This window comes from Ruditapes philippinarum, unplaced genomic scaffold, assembly GCF_026571515.1.
Source record: "Ruditapes philippinarum isolate M1 unplaced genomic scaffold, ASM2657151v2 ctg745_1_1_1_1, whole genome shotgun sequence".
Classification (NCBI taxonomy): Eukaryota; Metazoa; Mollusca; class Bivalvia; order Venerida; family Veneridae; genus Ruditapes; species Ruditapes philippinarum.
Window position 1 is genome coordinate 8842 of NW_026852306.1, and position 19452 is coordinate 28293.

Here is a 19452-nt window from a genome sequence, read left to right on the forward strand (position 1 = left end):
CAACCCACTGGAACAGCCTTTAAAGAACGTTTCTATTAGAAAGTCTGAGGTAAAACAAATTTAACCACCAAACATAAAGTCCAACTAAATATTAGTAATTATACTTTTTTCTTGACGTGTTAGAATGGAAATAGATATTAATTCTTCTTGCATTATTGTATAATAATGCACGTTTTTCGTTCAAATGCTTTGTAATTAATCACTCAGGCCTATCGGCCTTCGTGATTATATTACTACGCATTTGAACTCAAACCGTGCATTATTCTACAACAATGCACTCAGAATTGATATCTATTTCCTAAGTAAAGTAAATTAAAGTTACTAGTAAACGATTAATAGAAAAGATACATCCTTACACTTTCATGTATAAGATATTTTCTCTTTCTATGGTACAGCAACTCCGACTTGAAAGTAAGGTACTATTACAAACCGTTTGACCATTATATCATTGTAAATAGTTTGCTATAAAAATACCGAGTCTATCGACAAGGCAGGAGTCTAATTAACTTGATTCTGCAATGTCCAGTCTACCATCAACGACACAGCGTCAGGTCCGCTTGTCCCTTTACCATCTAGACCTATCGTTTGACCTTCGTCATTCAGGAAGTTGAGTTGTTGTAGGATGTCATCCAGTCTGGATTTTACGCGGGGTTACAAAATGTATATTGGGCCGATCTGGTGAGAAAAACAAGAGGCAAACTGACATTCTGACTGAAGGGACAAACTTTTCTTCAGTGTAACGTGTGGCAACAATACGCCGTATACCCTCATTACCTATGAAATAACAAAAAAGAGATCCATAGTTAAACATAAATTAAAGTGACATTATGCCTTTCCTAGTATAAACGGTGGGTGAAAAGGTCAAAGTCAACCCATCTTGAGAATTTTCCATAGTAGGTTTCAATTTAATATTATAGATAATAGTCCATGTGAATAATCAATAACCCACATAAATCACAACAATTTCTATAGATATCCTTCGGAATATGTCGTTAATGCTCCGTTGATAAAATGTGTGGGGCAGGCCTTTTACATTTCATTCAATTTATCGTATTTTATCCTTGGTAATTTTCATAATCACTTATTGTTCAATGGCCATTATAATAGTCAATCTTTTTAAATATATAGTCAATTGAACTCAACCAGACAGATTGTTGAAGATAGAGGTAAAAACAGCGCATTTGAACCTTATTAAAGCAACGATCTTTTTATTACGGTAAAAAAAATCACGATATCACCTGAATAGGTAACACATGGTACTAGTTAATGCTTTTTAATTCTTTAATTCGTTCAATATATGAAAATATAATTACGTTTCAAACCCAAAATATTCAGCATTTATACTGAAATTCATGCTAGGACTTTAGAGAATGAGATTTTACCATGATTGGATTAAATAACATCAATTTATTATTTTTGTCATTCATTTATCCCTTAAATTAACTCTATAGATACAAACTTCAAACTTCTCCTCCATCTTAAAAACTTTCCTCGAAAATCGGACGTAGGTTAATTTTAAAACTTCATATAAAATTTTAAAACACATATAAAAAGCATTTCCGTGTTAACATGTGTTTACGCAAGAAGAGTGATGTCATTTAAATCGCTGAAGTGCACTTTTATTGGCGTGTCATTTAGACCGTTTTTCTCGCGTCGTGCGTCATATATATTAAATAAAATTCCTGGCTGATAATTGTAGTCGCCAATTGTGGGTTTTCCGACGACTTCACGCTAGCCAAATTTGCTTTCAAAAAAGTATACTGACACATTTCTTTTCATTATATGTTTTCTGTAATCGATTCAATCACAATATAGATAATAATTTTACAATCCACATACTTTATACACTATAATGGTGTGCAATCTAAAAAGTACTTTAAAATTTAATTATATTTAGTATTGTTTAACCCACATTGTACCCGTATGCAATTTGACTGAATTAGTACAACGCTTTTGTGAAATGAAAACAAGTATTAGCATTTCCAAAAATGCTTGGAATCGCCGTTTAGCAATGTAAAATAATATTTCATTTCTTGTCTTATACCTTTATTTTATGTGGTCAACACATAAAGCCAACAAAAGTTCTTGCTTTACTCAACCATTCCGTTCTAGTCAAAATATTTTGTCGTGCTATATTTTTGTCTGGGAGATACCACAATGACTAAGCGCGTAGTACAATTAGTTTGAATACATTCGTTACTTGATATGTGCATCAATCGGCAAAAATATTTAGTTACTTGCATAATTAACAACAGTTACTTGCTGCACATTAAAATTGATGTCTGCGAATGTTTTAATTCCTGCATTCTATAAATGGAATACACGTTCTACATGTATACTCCGTCGACGATTTTGCGAAGTTTTTATTTTGTTGAAACGGACTAATAGACCTGCTATCTGCTATTTTATAGGCATGACGCAATAAAAACTCTCTGTCATGATATTTAACTCGCCTGGATGAAAGCATTTTTTATATTTAAGTGCAAGGAACAAAATATACTCTTATTTATGTCACGAGGGTAATATACCGACATTTATAATTTATTGTTTGTATGTATGTCTTATATATTGTGTCGTTATATATTCCCTGTACGTTTGTCATTTTGTTATATCATATATGTACATGTCCTATATATTTGTCCTATTCATCCCCCATATTTTTCTCATTTTCATTCATCCTTTTCATTCATTGCAACATGTAACACTTAATGTCATTCTATATAATTCATAACAACTAATTTCTTCTGGACGGGCCTCCTAACATTTACTCACCCGGATTGGAAGTCACGCAGGCGCACATTGAATACACTTCCATTAATTGGCGCCCCCCAAGTAGCTGTGATGCGTCTTCTTTCATCCTTAAGTAAATTGTTTTATTTGTTTCCGTGCCAATACATGTAATTTTGGTTGTTATTTATTACTCGTAATGTATTCATTTAATTATTGAAATGATATGCGTGTTGCATTTTGTATTTTGCACATTGAATACAATTCCATTGGTTTGCACCACGAAGTAGCTGTGTTGCGTCTTCTTTCATCTTAAGTAAATTGTTTTATTTATTTCCGTGCCATTACAGGCCGAAACAGCCCCTCCTTTATTAGGAAAGAGGAACACTACGACATTTAGACTACATTTTCTAATTAGAAATGACATCTAGCAAAAAATATTGCAATTTGAGGTGTTCATCCTGCATAAGCCTACAGATTGGTACTGAGTTTGTACATTGATAATGGTATTTTTCAGTTTTACGAACAAGTAACCCATCAAAACATGGCGGTTGGGCGAGTCCATTTTAGCATCCCTCATTGAAGTTTCTTTACGTCCATTTTGTTATCATGTGGTATTGAATTATTACCTTTGATTGGCTAAAGGCAGGCGGTGTACAGGTAGAACTGTTCAAATCTTGTCAATTGTATATATCGCCGTCCAGGAACGGCGATAATAAAGCTGGAATATACATCAATCCGAGACATTCAATCGACGTAAATAATTTAACGAGTTTAAGGTAAAATCTAACTCATAACCTTCTATATTTTTGGCAATTCTTTTCATCATTTGTTTAAAATATTGCCACAATTGATTACATTCAAATGATATAAGCCTGGAAGAAAAACGTATTTGAGTCTTATGAAAACATGCCTATACATGAACTGATAACTTTTAAAAGGACTGCTTTTGAAATAGATAAGAGATGTTAAATCCAATTCATTTAAATTAATGGATATTTCGAAAATAAATGGTAGAAATATAATGTTTTAAACAACAGTTCAAATTTAATATATTGGCGTAGTCAATTGGTTGACTTGTCCAATATATATCTTTTAGCTTTTGTTTTGTTATAATGTAAGTATTTTCGTAAAAGTAAAAACGCGGCCTACATGTCAGAGATAATCGAGTGTTCATAATAAATAGTAACATCATAAGGATTAACGTTTACTTTCTAAACATAAATTTTAGGTACTCGGCTGTGAGATATCATTTTTGGTTTGTTCAATTTATAATACAGATACAGATTGAAATTTATTTAGCACTTGAAGTTAAAAAACACATGAAATGCATAAACTATGAGCATTCATTGATTTAGTGATAAGATAACAGATGAAAATGTTGTTCAAAATACATAATATGTATCGCTTAACATTTTATTTTTTACGCTAGTGATTTATTCATTGCCATTCTAAACAGCAGTAATGCATTAAAGAAATTGAAACGCTAAGGTAATAAACCTATGAACTATAAGCCATGCTTGCTTTGACACTAACTGTAAACGAGCAAAGACTGATGCAAGAAAACATTTGAATCGTTTTCGGTTAAGCCGAAGTGAACATGATTTATTGCTATATGTAAATAGTAAACATGCTTATAAGAATATATGGAATATATGTAAACGCAAAAAAAATGTATTTGATAAAAATGCATTATCGAAACTAGAAAGTACAACTGGTAACTCGAAAAGGTTTTGGGGCGAAGTTAAAAAACATTTCATTGGACGACTGGTTTAATCATTTTAGCAAATTATTTTCAGTTGTAAACAATGTTGATTCAGAGAATGAAGAACGAATTAATGCTGAAAATGAAGATGACGATTTTGATGATATTGAACAATTAATTTTCAATTCCTGTATCACAGACGAGGAAATAAATGATAGTATAAAGTCTTTGAAATTGAATAAAGCTGTTGGTGGTGTGATTATACCACAGCATGTAGTTTATGGTGTAAATTTGCTTTTACCTTTCATTCGAAAGTTATTTAATAGATTGTTTCTCAAAGGCGAATTACAAAAGCAGTGGACAAAAACAGTTTTGGTACCCCTCTACAAAAAAGGTAGTGTAAACAACCCAAATAATTACCGAGGTATTGCTTTACTAGATGTTTTGAGCAAAGTTTATATTGCAATCATCACAAAGCGTTAAACATTTTATATGAATGCTTATTGTAAAATTTGTGAAGCCCAAGCGGGCTTCCGATCAGGATATTGTACTGTAGATAATGCATTTATTCTTCAAGCCATTGTAAGTAACTAAGTATTAATATATGAAAAGGAAAACATTGAACGTAGCTTTTATCGATTTTCAAAAAGCGTTTGGTTCTGTAGATCACAACATATTGTATGATATTTTAAGAAAAGGTGGCATAAAAGGTAGCCTGTATAATGCAATACAGTCTATATATATTTCTGTAAAAGCGTGTGTTAAAACTAACAATGGTGTAACAAATAGTTTTGAATGCCTCATCGGTTTGCGTCAGGGCTTTAATTTGAGTCCTATTATGTTTGCATTGTTTATTGAAAACTATACTCACTGTTATGTAAGAACAGAACAAGGGGTATTCAATTGTTTCCTCATCTTGTAGAAATATATTTGCTCATGTTTGCAGACGACATAGCTCTTATTTCTGACACAGTTATCGGACTACAAAAGCAAATGAATATATTTAAACATTTTTGTTTAGTTAGTAAACTTGTTGTTAATACAGCTAAAACAAAAGTTCTTATTTTTAACAAAGGAAGTAGATTAAGTGTAAGAGAACGGTGAAAATACAATGATGTAGACATAGAAGTAATTAATTGTTTTACTTATGTTGGAATATACTTTTCAAGTAAGCCTTCTATGTATAAAATGGCAGTGGACATGCCACTCAAGGCAAAGAAAGTATTATTGCATTTACTCAGTTCATTGTACAATTATCCATGTCTTCCATACAACATTTTTTTTTAAATATTTGATTCAAAGGTTGCATCTATTACATTGTACGGGTCTGAAATTTGATGTCTTAAGAAACAAAACTGTATTGAAAATGTACACATTTTTGCTTGTAAAAGGTTTATGAAAGTAAACAAAGGTGCATGTAATAATCATGATGCAATTTTAGGTAATATAGGTAGATTTCCATTGTACATTTTTGCTGCAAAGCGTTTAGTTAAATATTGGCTTCGTTCGTTAAAGCTACCTGAAGACAGACTTTCATGTATACTATGTTGTACTATAGGCAAAATGTCGATATATGAACCTCTGTTTAATTGTTCACATTGGTGTATTTACTTACTTATACATTAATGCACTTGATAAAATGTCATGTGTATTAATATTCTTGTGTATGGGCCGGAGGCCTTATTATACAATAAACAATTGAATTGAAAATTGAATTGATTTGAAATTATCCCGTTTCTTATCATGAAATAACATTGAAAATCTTTAAACTATCGTCTTCAATTTGGTAAGATAAACATATTGTGTTAGTTCTTTAAACAGCAAATGTTTATAAATCATTCTTTTCTTTAAATCCTCAATGCATTACCTATGTGTTTTTGCAAGTATAGACCTCGGATTTGGGGTTGTTCTGTCCAACGTTTACAATAAAAATGGTTAAAATATTTACAAAAAAATAACGACAAATCCTCTATAATTATGAGCCATTGTTCAAATGATCCCATCATCCTTGTCCAATGTGAGCTAATTGCATATTGACAGTTTATGCCACCTTTAAAATGAAAACCCTATAAATGAACCATAATTGCTTTAATCTTTTGTATGATAATAAAATAAATGTGTAAATAATCAACATATCAATACAGCTTTTGTTCAGATTTCGGTCTTGAATAATATATATCAATGATAGGCATAGACCCTTTATAAACATATTCAAAATATTGAGTCTCGGGTTAGGTTACATCTTATTACGTTGGTATGTCATGCTGACGTGATAGTCTTTTTTAGATATGATGTAAAATTAGTGTCAAATTCAATATTGGATAATTGGTGTGCTTAATTGGTATAATGTTTATATTTTATGTAAAATATATGTTTGCATATCAATCAAATATTATAAATATGATTGCCAACCGACTTCGTAGATGTTTGTGTGAGATACTGACTTTCCTTACCGAAGCACGACTAGTTCATTTAGGAACACATACATCTTTCAGTGCTCAATTTTTTTAAAGATTAATAACCAAGTTTAATCAATAATTATTGTCAATTGCAACAAAAAGTAATATTATAAATAAAAGATCACTTGCGACTTTTTTATGTTCACGATTTTTAGTGTTTATCAGCATTTCCCTCTGTACGTGTAGCAAATATATGGATGTATTTAACCAACAAAACGTTCTCATTAATACACATTCTTTTCAAATTTCGTTTTGATGTAACGCCAATCAATTAAAGTACATTAAATATATGATAATAAAGAATTTACATTGAGAGTAAAAATGAACTGAAACAAAATAATTCAGTACAAAAATAGATTGTGTTATTTCTGTGTAGAGTTTAGATTTGGCTTCAGACCCCAACATTTAGAAAAGTAATGTGTTGGCCACAATTCTATTCTTTGTGTTTTATATATTTCTTTTTACAAAAATGTTGTTTTTTTTCTTAATTACAGGAACTACTATGCTATTGTTATGCAAACATTGCTAACACATCTATATGTATCGAAACATTAGAAATAGCATATGCAAGTTAGCTTATATCCTGTAAAGATACTTCCTGTTATTAGTTATTTACGCTCATATACTTTTTTTGTTTCAGTTTGTTTTTATATGTTATAATTCAAGTTAAGGTTTGTTATATGTTTACTATACCGTAGGTTTAGTCCTATCGGACAAATATCTAGCATAATAATGGTCATATTCCACTCAAACCCAGACATTAGATAAAGATTATTTAAAATTACAACAAAAAATAATTTTATTGTAAAACATCGGGACCGTCATTGTATTAAGCTGTGTTTACATTGCGCCCTTAGTCATGCATATCAGAAACGTGCAAAACAATTGTGCGTGGTCACGCTAATCTATCCTTTCAATCGTGTTTAGTCCTCTGTTAATGTATACCTGTGTATGCAGTTCTTATGCAAGAATATGATTAAGTATTCATTACTAGTAAGAAAGTTTTCAAAATATTTTATAGAAAATGAAAGCAAAATGAAACCTTAAACCGTTTGATAATTAGAAGAAGAAAAATGTTCGAGGTGTTTAAAATGCGTCCAACAATATTTTAAAAAGTTCACGATAAGAATTGTTTTTTCTTTCCTATTTCACATTTCAAATGTTTTTAACTTTTATTAAATAAAATGTTAAACACATTAAAGTTTATTTGATTTTAGACAAAAGCTATGTCAACCTGGCCATCCCCCGCCGAATGTGTTTGCTCATTGGAAGAATGTGTATGTAGTAGAGCAGAATAATTCAATTTTAAGAGGTCTTTTGGTAATGGAAACTGATGGCTGAAGTGATTACAGATTTGAAACCTATGTGAATACTGATGGCTGATAATAACAAAGGGCAATAACTGAAAATTAATGCAGGGTAGGTTATCATTCTTGTGTGCTGCACCCCTCCTCAGTAAAATCTATCCACCTATAAAGATTCAAGTTGATACCTCAAATACTTTTTGAGATAAGCTCAGGACAAAATAGTATGAAAAAGAACAAAGGGCAATAACTCAAAAATTATGCAGAGTAGAGTTATTATTCTTGTGCACTGCACTCCTCCTCAATGAGATCCATCCAGCTTTGAAGTTTCAAGTTGATACCTCAAATACTTTTTGAGATATGCTCCGGACAAAAATGTCGGACGGAAGGACGGACGGAAGAACGGACGGAAAGACGGACGGACGGAGACTATTTCTATATCCCGGTCGCCTTTTCGGCGGGGGATAAAAATGGGTTGCTATATATAATTAATCACTTATTTCACCACGTTTTTGTTTAAAATTCAGATTGTATCAAGATGTCAACAAGCGGAACTGAAAAACATTGTAGACTGTGCTTAATGCTTTGCAAAGGTGGGACAAAAGCATGTCAATATCTTCTTTTAAAGCGTGTTGAAGAACTTAAACCAAGTGACTCTCAACCAAATGAATGGACCCTTTCATCATTTTTGGACAGTAAAAAGCAAATTATAATTAAGTCAAAGCTTTCAAAATTGCAGTTTAATATCCTCTTTCCTCAAAACGGGAAAACAGTGCTTTCAAATTGGGATTTATCACTTTTTTGTAAAGTCCTTACTTCATTCTGTGATCTTCCCGATTTTGATCAGAATGATATACAAAAATTACGAAAAGTACGGAATGATCTCTTTCACATGAACGACGCGGAAATCACAAATGCCGAGTTTAAGGACAAATTTGACAAAATTGAAGCGATTATTGGTAGAATCTTGGAGAAACTCGGCGACGAGGATTTGAAGATAGAGGTCAATACTTTCATCAAGAATATAGAAAGTGGACCTCTTTCACTTGACGAAACGATTAAAGAAATTCGTAAGTCTTATTTGATGGAAATGGACATCCATGAGAAGTTAGACCACGGTACGAAACCTTTATACCTTGAAATATTGTATTACTGTTTCCAAACCTTATTTACTGTTCAAACATTTACTAGTGTTTCTATGTGTATATATATATATTTATACACTGCCATGCGGAATAATATTTTTTTTCATATAATTTGCTAATAACCCATTACTTCATGAGCATTTTGTAAAAATGACTGTTTTCATTGAAAAGTCTCCCGTTACAAGTTCAAATTGCTATAATACTATAAAAACTGCTTCAACACTAATCAAACTTGGCACAAATGTTGACTGGACCATTGCCCTTGAAACAACATGCTCAGGCTTAAATTTTCTGTTACCATGGCAACGAGGGGACATCTCAAAATTGCCAAAAATCACTATTTTCCGTTGATTTTTTCCATCAAAATTGATTTCAAAGTGCTGCAACTTCTCAATGGATTGAGATAGAGTCAAATGCTTTTCAGCGTTGGTTACACGTAACCTTATGATCAATCTCGGGTAATTTACAGCCTCTCACAAGTTCAAAATTTTCTTGGCGATGAGGGGGACTCCGCCCCCTTCACCCCCCACCCCCAAACAGAAGGGGGCACATCCTCCTTCTGGCAACCCCCTAATGTATCTTTTGGTTGGGGACCGCGCCGAAAAAGTGGTCACTTTTTTTAACAACATTTCTCAAAAAAAAAACAAGTGTTGGGGGCCTAAATAAGGCATTTTTTCACCATAAGAGACAACAAAAAAGGGGGGGTGAAAAAGGCGTTAAAAGGCGTGTATATCGCGTAATGGGTTAAATACATTCTGTATCCAATAACTCATTCCTGCATTTGTGTCAACGTATCTTATTTACAGTTTCAGGAGAACTTGCTACACTAGACGTCAAGTTAAAAGCCATTCAAAATAGGCTGGACCAAATGGCAAGTTCAGGAAACGATTCTGTTAGAAATCTTGTTCCTGGTAAAGGCCATTGTTTACACTAGTTGTTTTCTTTGTGATAACATATCAGGTTTTTTATTTATGCGAATCAGCTTTAGAGACAAAAAGGTCACTAACTTATGTCTAGACAAATGTTTATAAATTAATAACTTTATTTTAATTTAGAAATTAGTTGATTTTTATGTTTTGTATGCATCTTCTTTGCTTTTTTCTTAAAAGAATTTTTTTAATGTTAACATTCAATCTATCAATTTAAAAGTAAAACACATACTTTTAACAAACTTAATACGTGAACAATAACACTGTTTAAACGAATGTTATGTTATGTTATATGTGTGTCATCATTATCTATACATTTTTTAGCAAATTACTGTATGTTTGTACCATTAACGCTCTTTTACTATGTTTCTTATTACAGAAGTTGTCATGTCTGTTGATTTAAAAAATGTCAGTGACGACGAAGAAGAAAAAATGTCTCATGTTTTACAACAGTTATTTGAAGAGGTCATAGATCAGGACAATGATTTTGTATCCAGCATACCACCCAATTCGTATGTTACACTAAGAGCAGCAGTCAAAAAAACTTTCCAGCTATTTCATCAAAAAGGATGGAGAATCACAAGAGTTACACATGGATGCATACACCTGCAAATACAATGTAGTAATTTTAAATCGCTTACCGCCTTGTTTAGGGAACATACTAACGGAGAAATGGACAATCATCTTACAGATTTAAATGAAGCATTAACCGAATATGTCAGTGGAGGACAGTCATGCTTAGAAACTACTATTTATAAAGACGAGTTTTTGAATGTTTTGGATGAATCAAGTAAGGAAATGTGTTCTCAAATGAAAATATACAATTTAGCTATACGTAATATTTTTTTTTTATTTTGACAAAACTTTTGTATATAGCAAAGTTTCAAATTTACTTTTATTTAAAAGCACATACAGTAAATATATTTACGTTGAAAGCAGAACTGAAATGTACTGATACAGAACTGCATATTCAAATTTAGATACTCGTATCATTATTTGATAAGTCATAACTGTTGCAATTAACCTTCAGTTTGTTAGATTGCGCCCTTATAAAGGGTTATGCATCCGACCTTCAAAATTCAAGGGATATTATAATATTGAATAAAATATCTGTTAAAGTATAATTGCAGATACAAATTATTAGACAATGAATTTTGTTCTAACTAATTTATTTAAAAGTATTTTCATTTCTTGTTATATTTCAGTATCATCCGTCGATAGATATTTATCGGAACTCAACATCAACTTTGAAAAGAAAAATGATAACGTGCAACCACTGAAGGAAGGCAGAAGGCATACATTATCATTTACAGCTCGAAAGATAAGATCTGAAAGAAGCGAATCTTTCGAGGGAGACTACAACAATGAAGTATCATCTTGTCTACAATTTCTGAAAACAGAACTCGAATCAGAATTCAGTGGCTCGAATTTATTGATTCAACCACATTCCGATACACATGTAAATCGCAAAATGGATGGTAAGTGTTGATACATTTTATTTATAGCTCGTCGTTTTCGAGTGAAAATTCGAAGTATTGCAACAGTCAAGGTGTCGTTTTCATTGCCGTTAACATCTGTTATATCATTTTTTATTTTATAACGTTTATTATGTATGGATTCAACTAGTACTTTAACAAAAATCACTTAATATAACAAAACCCATATCGTCACCTTAGTGCAAGAACTCAATATCTGCTTCTTTATCTATATGCAGTTATTGAGTTTTTGCACTAAGGTGACGATATGTTGATTGATTCAAATATGACATTGACCTTTACAATGATCTTGATCTGAGTGTCAAATAATTGACATTCACTTATATTGACATAATATTTGTATCTATTTATGTTATCCATTTATTAATGTAGTTCATTCTAAAACCAAACATAATTTTAAAAACTAACGAAATTAGACTCATACTTAGACAAAACTAATCTCACAACACAGCAAAAGAGTTCAATGACAAAAATAAAATCTTCAAATAATATTGACCATCAAGGTCTTATTTTCAAACCAACTATGATAATTATATCATGTTTACCGTTTTGTTTATACTTCGACAAAATAAAAATTGTTGGAAAACTGTATCATTTATGGTTGACTTTGACCCCAAAGTGACCCTGACGGTCTTGGTCATTGTTCTTATTATTCAACTTTATGTAAACTAAGAAACAAAAAAACTTTAGACAATACAGATATTTTAATAATTGTACTAATTGTAAGTCTGACCCCCCTTATTTTTAATAATGTCAGTGTCAATTATGAAATTTTAATAAAATTTTGTACAAGAAATTGATTGTTATCTTTGGTGAGTATTCTAAAAAACAGTATTCCTTGTTGATTTATTTGTATCTTATGGCGTAAGCATTTTTATATCCCCGAACGGCGGAATATTAAAATCGCACAGTCCGTATGTCTGTCTGTCCGTCTCTGTCTGTCTATCTGTCTGTGCGTCACAACTTCATGCGAGTCTCGACTGTAACTTGTCATACATTGAGGGATTTTAAAATAGATTGGCACAAATGTCTTCCATATAAAGATGATGTGTCGCGCCTAAGAACCCAGTCCCTACTTCAAAGGTCGAGGTCACACTTACATTTTGAAGTTTCACATTATCACAATTAGAGTGAACAGCTGTAACACACATTCATGTCCGGAAAGTAACTTTGTCATGCATCGAATGATTTTAAAATAACTTGACATAAATGTCTACCATATCAAGACGATGTGTTGCGGCTAAGAAGCTTGTCCTTACCTTAAAGGGACAGGTCACACAAACATTTTGTAGATTCACTTTATCACAATTCGTGCCCGGACTGTAACTTTTTCATGCATCGAAGGATTTGAAATAACTTGGTATAAATGTCTACTACCTCAAAACAACATGTCGCGTCGAAGACCCATGTCAATACCTCCAAGGTAAATGTCACACTTATAGTTTGAAGGAACTTTTTCTCTCAAGAAGAGATTCAAGATAAACATTCATGTCCGGACTGTAGCTTTGACATGCATCGAAGGATTTTGAATTAACATAGCACAAATGTCTACCACATCAAAACAATATGTTCCGGCTAAGACCAATATCACTACCTAAAAGGCCAAGGAATAGGTTGAAGGTACACATTTGTGTCAAAACTGTAGCTTTGTCATGCATGGAAGGATTTTAAATTTACTTGGCAAAAGTCAAACACATCATTGTGATATGTTTTATTTAAGACCAACATCCGTTAGTAAAATATCAAGGTCACACTTACAGTAGAGTTTATAGGTGCTCACATTTGTATCTGGACTGTAACTTTTTAATAAAGATTTTTAATAATGTAGCATATATGTCTACCATATAAAGACGACATGTCGCGTTCAAGACCCATGTCCCTTCCTCCAAGGTTACACTTACAGATAAAAGGTACTCATTTTCTCAAGAAGAGTTTGAAAATACACATTTGTATCCGGACTTTAACTTTGTCATGCATCGGAGCCTTTTAGAATAATTTGGCACAAATGTCTGCCAGATCGAGACGACATGTTGTGACTAAGACACCAGTTCCTACCTTCAATATCAAGGTCACTAATAGTTTGAAGGTACATATGCTCATAAGAAGAGTTTGAAGATACACATTAGATTCCAAACAGTTACATTGTTATGCATTGAAGGATTTCAAAATAACTTGGCCTAAATGTCTTCCACATCAAGATAATATATCGCATCCAAGATCTTGGGACGTGGTAAGTTTGCTATAAATAGCACTTCATTTCACAGGAACAATATTCAGCAATTACTTACTTGCATTCTCTTTTCTTTTCAAAATATCTTTCTGCAATGCCTAATAAACCTTCTTAGGGGCATTCGTTACTTTTGCGTGACAGCTGTTGTTTTCTCTAATTTAGTCTGAATTCATTTCAACTGATTTAACGATCCAAACATGTCCACATATTTGATGGTTAGCTATTATTGATTTTGTAATATTCTTTTGAAACATACATAGTAGGGATTGATAATCGATCCTTATTCGTTTGAACTGTTTCATTTTACACGGTGACAGTCAATCTCTTAATCATAATGAATGTTATGAAATAGATACGTACACCGATGACGAGGTAGAGAAGCTGGATGGACAGGGGAATACCATGCCAACGATGAGTGATGATGTTAAAATTTCCAAATCATGTACAGAAGAAAAAGAAAAGGAAATCAGTTTTAAGTTTAAAGATGAGGAAAAGAAATATGACAAGGCAGCGATCAAGCGGTCTTTAGAAGAGATTGATCCAACGAAAGAGGCACATGCAAAAAGAAAATATCAAAGTAGGGAAAAGAAGGAAATTGCGAAACAAATAAATTGGTATGATTGTACAATTTTTTTTTTCTGAAAAAAAATCCGCTTATTGTCGAGGCAAAATTGATCGTTTCAACAAAAGCCGTGCATTATTATTCCATAATAATACATGAAGTTTTAATATCAATTTCTATTCTAACACGTCGAGAAAAAAAATAGCTGGACTATATATGTGGTGGTTGAATTTGTTTCCGCCTCAGAGTGTTCAAAAGAAAAGTTATTTAAAAGCTGCTCCAGTCAGTTGAAAAAAACTGTTGTTAAGACTACCGTTTGCAGAAACATTTTGAGATTACTGAATTTTGAAAGTGTTGGTGTTTGTGTGTTATTTTGTTTCACTTATTTCAAGCAAAGTATTTATAGTGAAATAAATATAGAATTTTACTGTTATTGGTGCTCGGATTTAATTTCTTAGTTTAGCCATTCCAGATAGTTTTCAGAACAAAATTCAGCAAAATGTTTTTTATTTATCAGATTTTTCAGATGGAAAAATGTATCAATATAATATACTTTGAAAATAATTTGTTTTCATTCGTGTGCATAGGAAACGTTTCTCATTTACCGTGACGAATCAGCTGCGAGAACCATTTTTCAACAACAGCGTTTCCATGGAAATTGAAGATGAAAACTGTCCCCTGATTAAGTACATGGAAAAGGCAGTTGCTGAACACAATGGACTTATGGAAAAGTATTTTTCTTTTTATCCATTGTTGAAGAGTATTAAGCTATATATCTGCAGCAAAACATGTCTTTTTTATTTTGATGGACAAAAACAAAACAAAAAACAAAAAACTTCGAAACTGCCTGAAAAAAAACAATTATGTTATACTTCTTTAAAAGTGAATGGTGCAAGTAAAAAATCACCACTGAACGGTTAAAACACTACTTAAATAGCAGCAAAATTATTTTGTTCCAGCTCATTTTAGTCGGTTTTCGTACAATATGCATGTTTCTTAAATTACAGACATTTTATTTTACAAATCTTTTGCGTATTATATATTACTGTTTATAAATTTATGTAAAATATTTCAATAGATATAGCGTTATACCCTTCAAATTTCCCATCTCTCCATTAAATAATAAAAAATATTTTTAATTGATAAAGGATCTGTTTATACACGTGCATTTTGAAATTACTCTAATATAAAATTGTATAATAAAAGATACCCTAAATGGATAGCTATAATCCTGTAATAATTCCGTGTAGTCTAATAAGGCCCAATACTTCTAGTAGCTTAGTTTGTGATAACGAAATGCCTGAAATTTTAAATTAACTATTTGAGATTTACAACTTTGCAAATCAAGTTCTTTAATTCGGCAGGTTTAAAAGTTACGCAAACATATATTGTGGTGTAGTCTACGGAACTTATCTCTCTTAATTTTCAGCTATTTTTCCTTTTTTCATCTATATGTTGTTTACGTGTATGTTTCCCATCATCTAATGATCCATAAACGTTTACTTATGCAAACTTAAACATGTTGATTTGACAATATTGTAAACAAAAAGGAATCACTTGAAAGACTTTTGCCTTTTTACAATCTATTTTATCTCTTGACCTTTTGCACGCAAGTAATGAAACCAGAATTATAACAGACAAGTGATATATTTTAGATTTACGACATACGTCTCTGATTTTGGATATAAAATTGAAGCAATAAATGATGCAAAAGCAACGCCTTTAGCTGATAACTCATCCTGGAAGATAACAACTCAATTTGGACCAACGCCAAACGGTAAGATTCCGCACGAACATGGTGTCTTTTTAACGTTTATCCCTTATGCTTTAATCGCTTTATCATTCATTCATTTTCCCAGAGGAAACCTTTATCAAAATTAACATGATTTGTGGAACAAATGACTTTACCAAATAACGTCAAAGTTCTGCTGTAATGTCAAACTTTGTCGTACTCGAAACAACCAGATTATCTATCTACAAGACTAGTTTGTTCAGATTTCAAATATGTAACATGAATGACGCATCTCAAATCCTAACTTATTGAAATGATTACTTTTTAAGGAAAAATGCCTCTTGATGAACAAAAATTATTAAGCTAATTAATAAGAACTAACAATTTAAGTAATTTTAAGTAACTAATATTTTGCATGCTACATGCAATGAATGACATTTTGCAGTTAGGGCTTCTTTGCAAATTATGACTTTTATTTGGTAATTTACGTGAATTGAAAGTGTTGTTTGCAGTCTGTAGATTACTTGTTCTTTACTTGAAAATTGTTTACTTTTTAAAACATTTTCAACATGTTTTTTAAATTATCATGAATCTGGAGGCATTCAGATCCAAAATCCAGTGTTGAAATATGTTCGAATGAAATGCTGCTATCCAGTGCAAAAACCGTTAATTCAAAAGTTTGTAGAGGAGTGAATAGCTAATACAACTAAAATTAAACAAAAATCTAAATGTTATAGCAAATATCCTTTACACCTATTTTAACATAGTAAGATATGGAAGTTATTTCAAACTTACATTTGCTTATAAATAATTTATAAAGAATACACACATTAATATCAAATTGCGCTTTACAAACATAAATTAACCGATTTCATTTACATGTATATTATGCTGTTGATATAGGTGTTTCATTGTGTTTCGTTCCAGATATAAGTTCCTTCAAACCAGAAGACGGTATGAATGTGCTGGTGGAACTCCAGATCAATGGTCCCGATGACAACTGAGATAAATTCTGAAATGTTATATTTGTATTGCAATGTATTGCATTACACAACAAATACTGCATTGTTGTATATCGTTTTTGTATTGTATTGTGTGTTATATTGTATTGTTTTGCATTTACTTTTGTATTGAAATTAATGATAATCAGACCAAACTAAGAAATCATATCGACTTAATCAAAGAAACCCATGATTCCTTTGCCTTCACGGCAAACTTTATCTTACAGTATTAAAAAATCTGAATTGCCACTATTAACCGGACATTTTAACAAGAAAAAATCTTTTAATTCTAAAAAATTTACAAAAGGACAAGGCACAGTTGAATTTGGAAAAAATACTATGAATGTTGTGACAAGTTTATGTTATGGAGTTTCACAATTACATACATGTGTATGATTTTAACTGCTACACATGGATTGATAATGTCTTCTGTGTAAAAATGCTATATTCTGTATGTAAAAAATACTTTATACAGTGTATCAATTTTGTAAAGGCATTTCTTGAGACGACCTATTGATACGTGTCATAGGAAGTAGAAAGCACATACAAATTCATTGTTTTTAGTGTGTTTTTTTTTAAAGTGTCACTAAAAAGCCTAATAACGTGAAATTGATGAACTGAAACAGTACCAATAGAAGAAAATCTGCATTGGATGATAAAAATAAATTGAATTGAAAATTAGTCCAATTCTCAGCCCACTTTCATTCAAAATCGTTGAAAAGCTATTTTTGTTTGTGTCATTTTGCACAATTTTATTGATTACTCTGGGAAAATTTGTACGCAAATTTTTAGTGTTCACAAATGGTACGGGGTATTTATTTTCAGTCCCGTCATGTCAAAAAACTCAATTGAGTCCTGAAAAGACAAGCTATTGATTGTTTGTGCTGTAATACTCTATTCTTTTTCAAGTATAAATAAATATTCAGTAGTATTTGAAGGTGTACTTGTTTGTATATATTTAATGAATATTGATGATAGTGAATGCTTTTAAACAGATCATGTTCATGTATATACCTCCTTAAGCATGTCCGATACATTTTGAATGAAATTTATAGAAATGTCCATTGGCTACGAGGATTGTTTTTTTTTTTAATTGTACATATATATAATTGAACACAAAAATTGAAAAAGTTCAAGTTATATTTATTTTTAACTGTTCAATGCCCAAACAAACACTGGTGGGCACGAGGTCACATTAAAAGACACATACTTTTAAATTTGACAACTTTTTAAACGTTGCATGATTCGGTAATAATTCAGTATTTCTAGCGTTGAATAACAGAACTTTTTCTTTACATCTATATTTATGCCCGCTTCGAAGAAGAGTGTGCATATTACCTTCCTACATTCTTATAGGTCTGTCTGTCTGTGGGTCCATCAACAGTTTCCGTTCATTTTCTTCGCAAAGGTAAAACATATGAAATGAAATTTGATATACAAATTTTACATAAGAATATTAGATTAAGTTTTGTTTTGGGTACGATCGAGCAATTTTTGACAGAGTTATGGCTCATGGACTTAGAAAAACCTATTTGCAGTTTCCGTTAATTATGCACAATATGAAAAAAAATTTGGAATACAGATTTATCATAAACATATAAAGATCAAGTTCTGTTTTGGGTACGATCGACAATTTCGACAGAGTTCTGCCCCTTAAATTAAAAAAATCCATTCATTTGCCATTTCCATTTTTTTCTTCGCAGAGATTTCATATATTACAATGAAATTTGGTATACACAATTATCATTAATATATAGGTCAAGCAATGTTTGGCAGCTCTTTGCCGCTGGGACTTTGAAAAAATCCAAATTATTTGCCATTTCTATTAATTTTCTTTGAAATATTTCTGGGAAATTTTAATGTGGATGCCATAGGACCTAATGCTGCTCAGTTATCAGAACTTATGGGAAGATTTCATGCTACTTATATAAATTATGTAAGGATGCATGGGTTATATTAAGATATTTAGATAATGTATATTATCATTAGACTTGCTTAATAACATACCATGCCTGATATGCACATCCAGCATATCACTACAGGGGTCATATAATTAAATAAAATAAAGGAAAAAAAGAATACAATGAAAAAATCAGGAGGCAGATGACCTCTATTGATTTTAAGTTCAAAGGGTAAATTTCATTTACATGTACACTACCCGT

At 31.6% G+C, this 19452-nt stretch overlaps 1 protein-coding gene across 1 annotated transcript; it reads left to right on the forward strand.

Moving 5' to 3' along the window:
• The first annotated feature begins 10151 nt into the window (after positions 1-10151).
• Positions 10152-17639, forward strand: LOC132756014 (uncharacterized). The gene is made up of 7 exons (XM_060746963.1): positions 10152-10251; positions 10649-11059; positions 11475-11747; positions 14348-14609; positions 15145-15288; positions 16213-16334; positions 17217-17639. The coding sequence occupies exons 1-7, from the start codon at positions 10209-10211 to the stop codon at positions 17291-17293; spliced, it is 1332 nt and encodes a 443-aa protein (XP_060602946.1). The 5' UTR covers positions 10152-10208; the 3' UTR covers positions 17294-17639.
• Positions 17640-19452: the final 1813 nt, after the last annotated feature.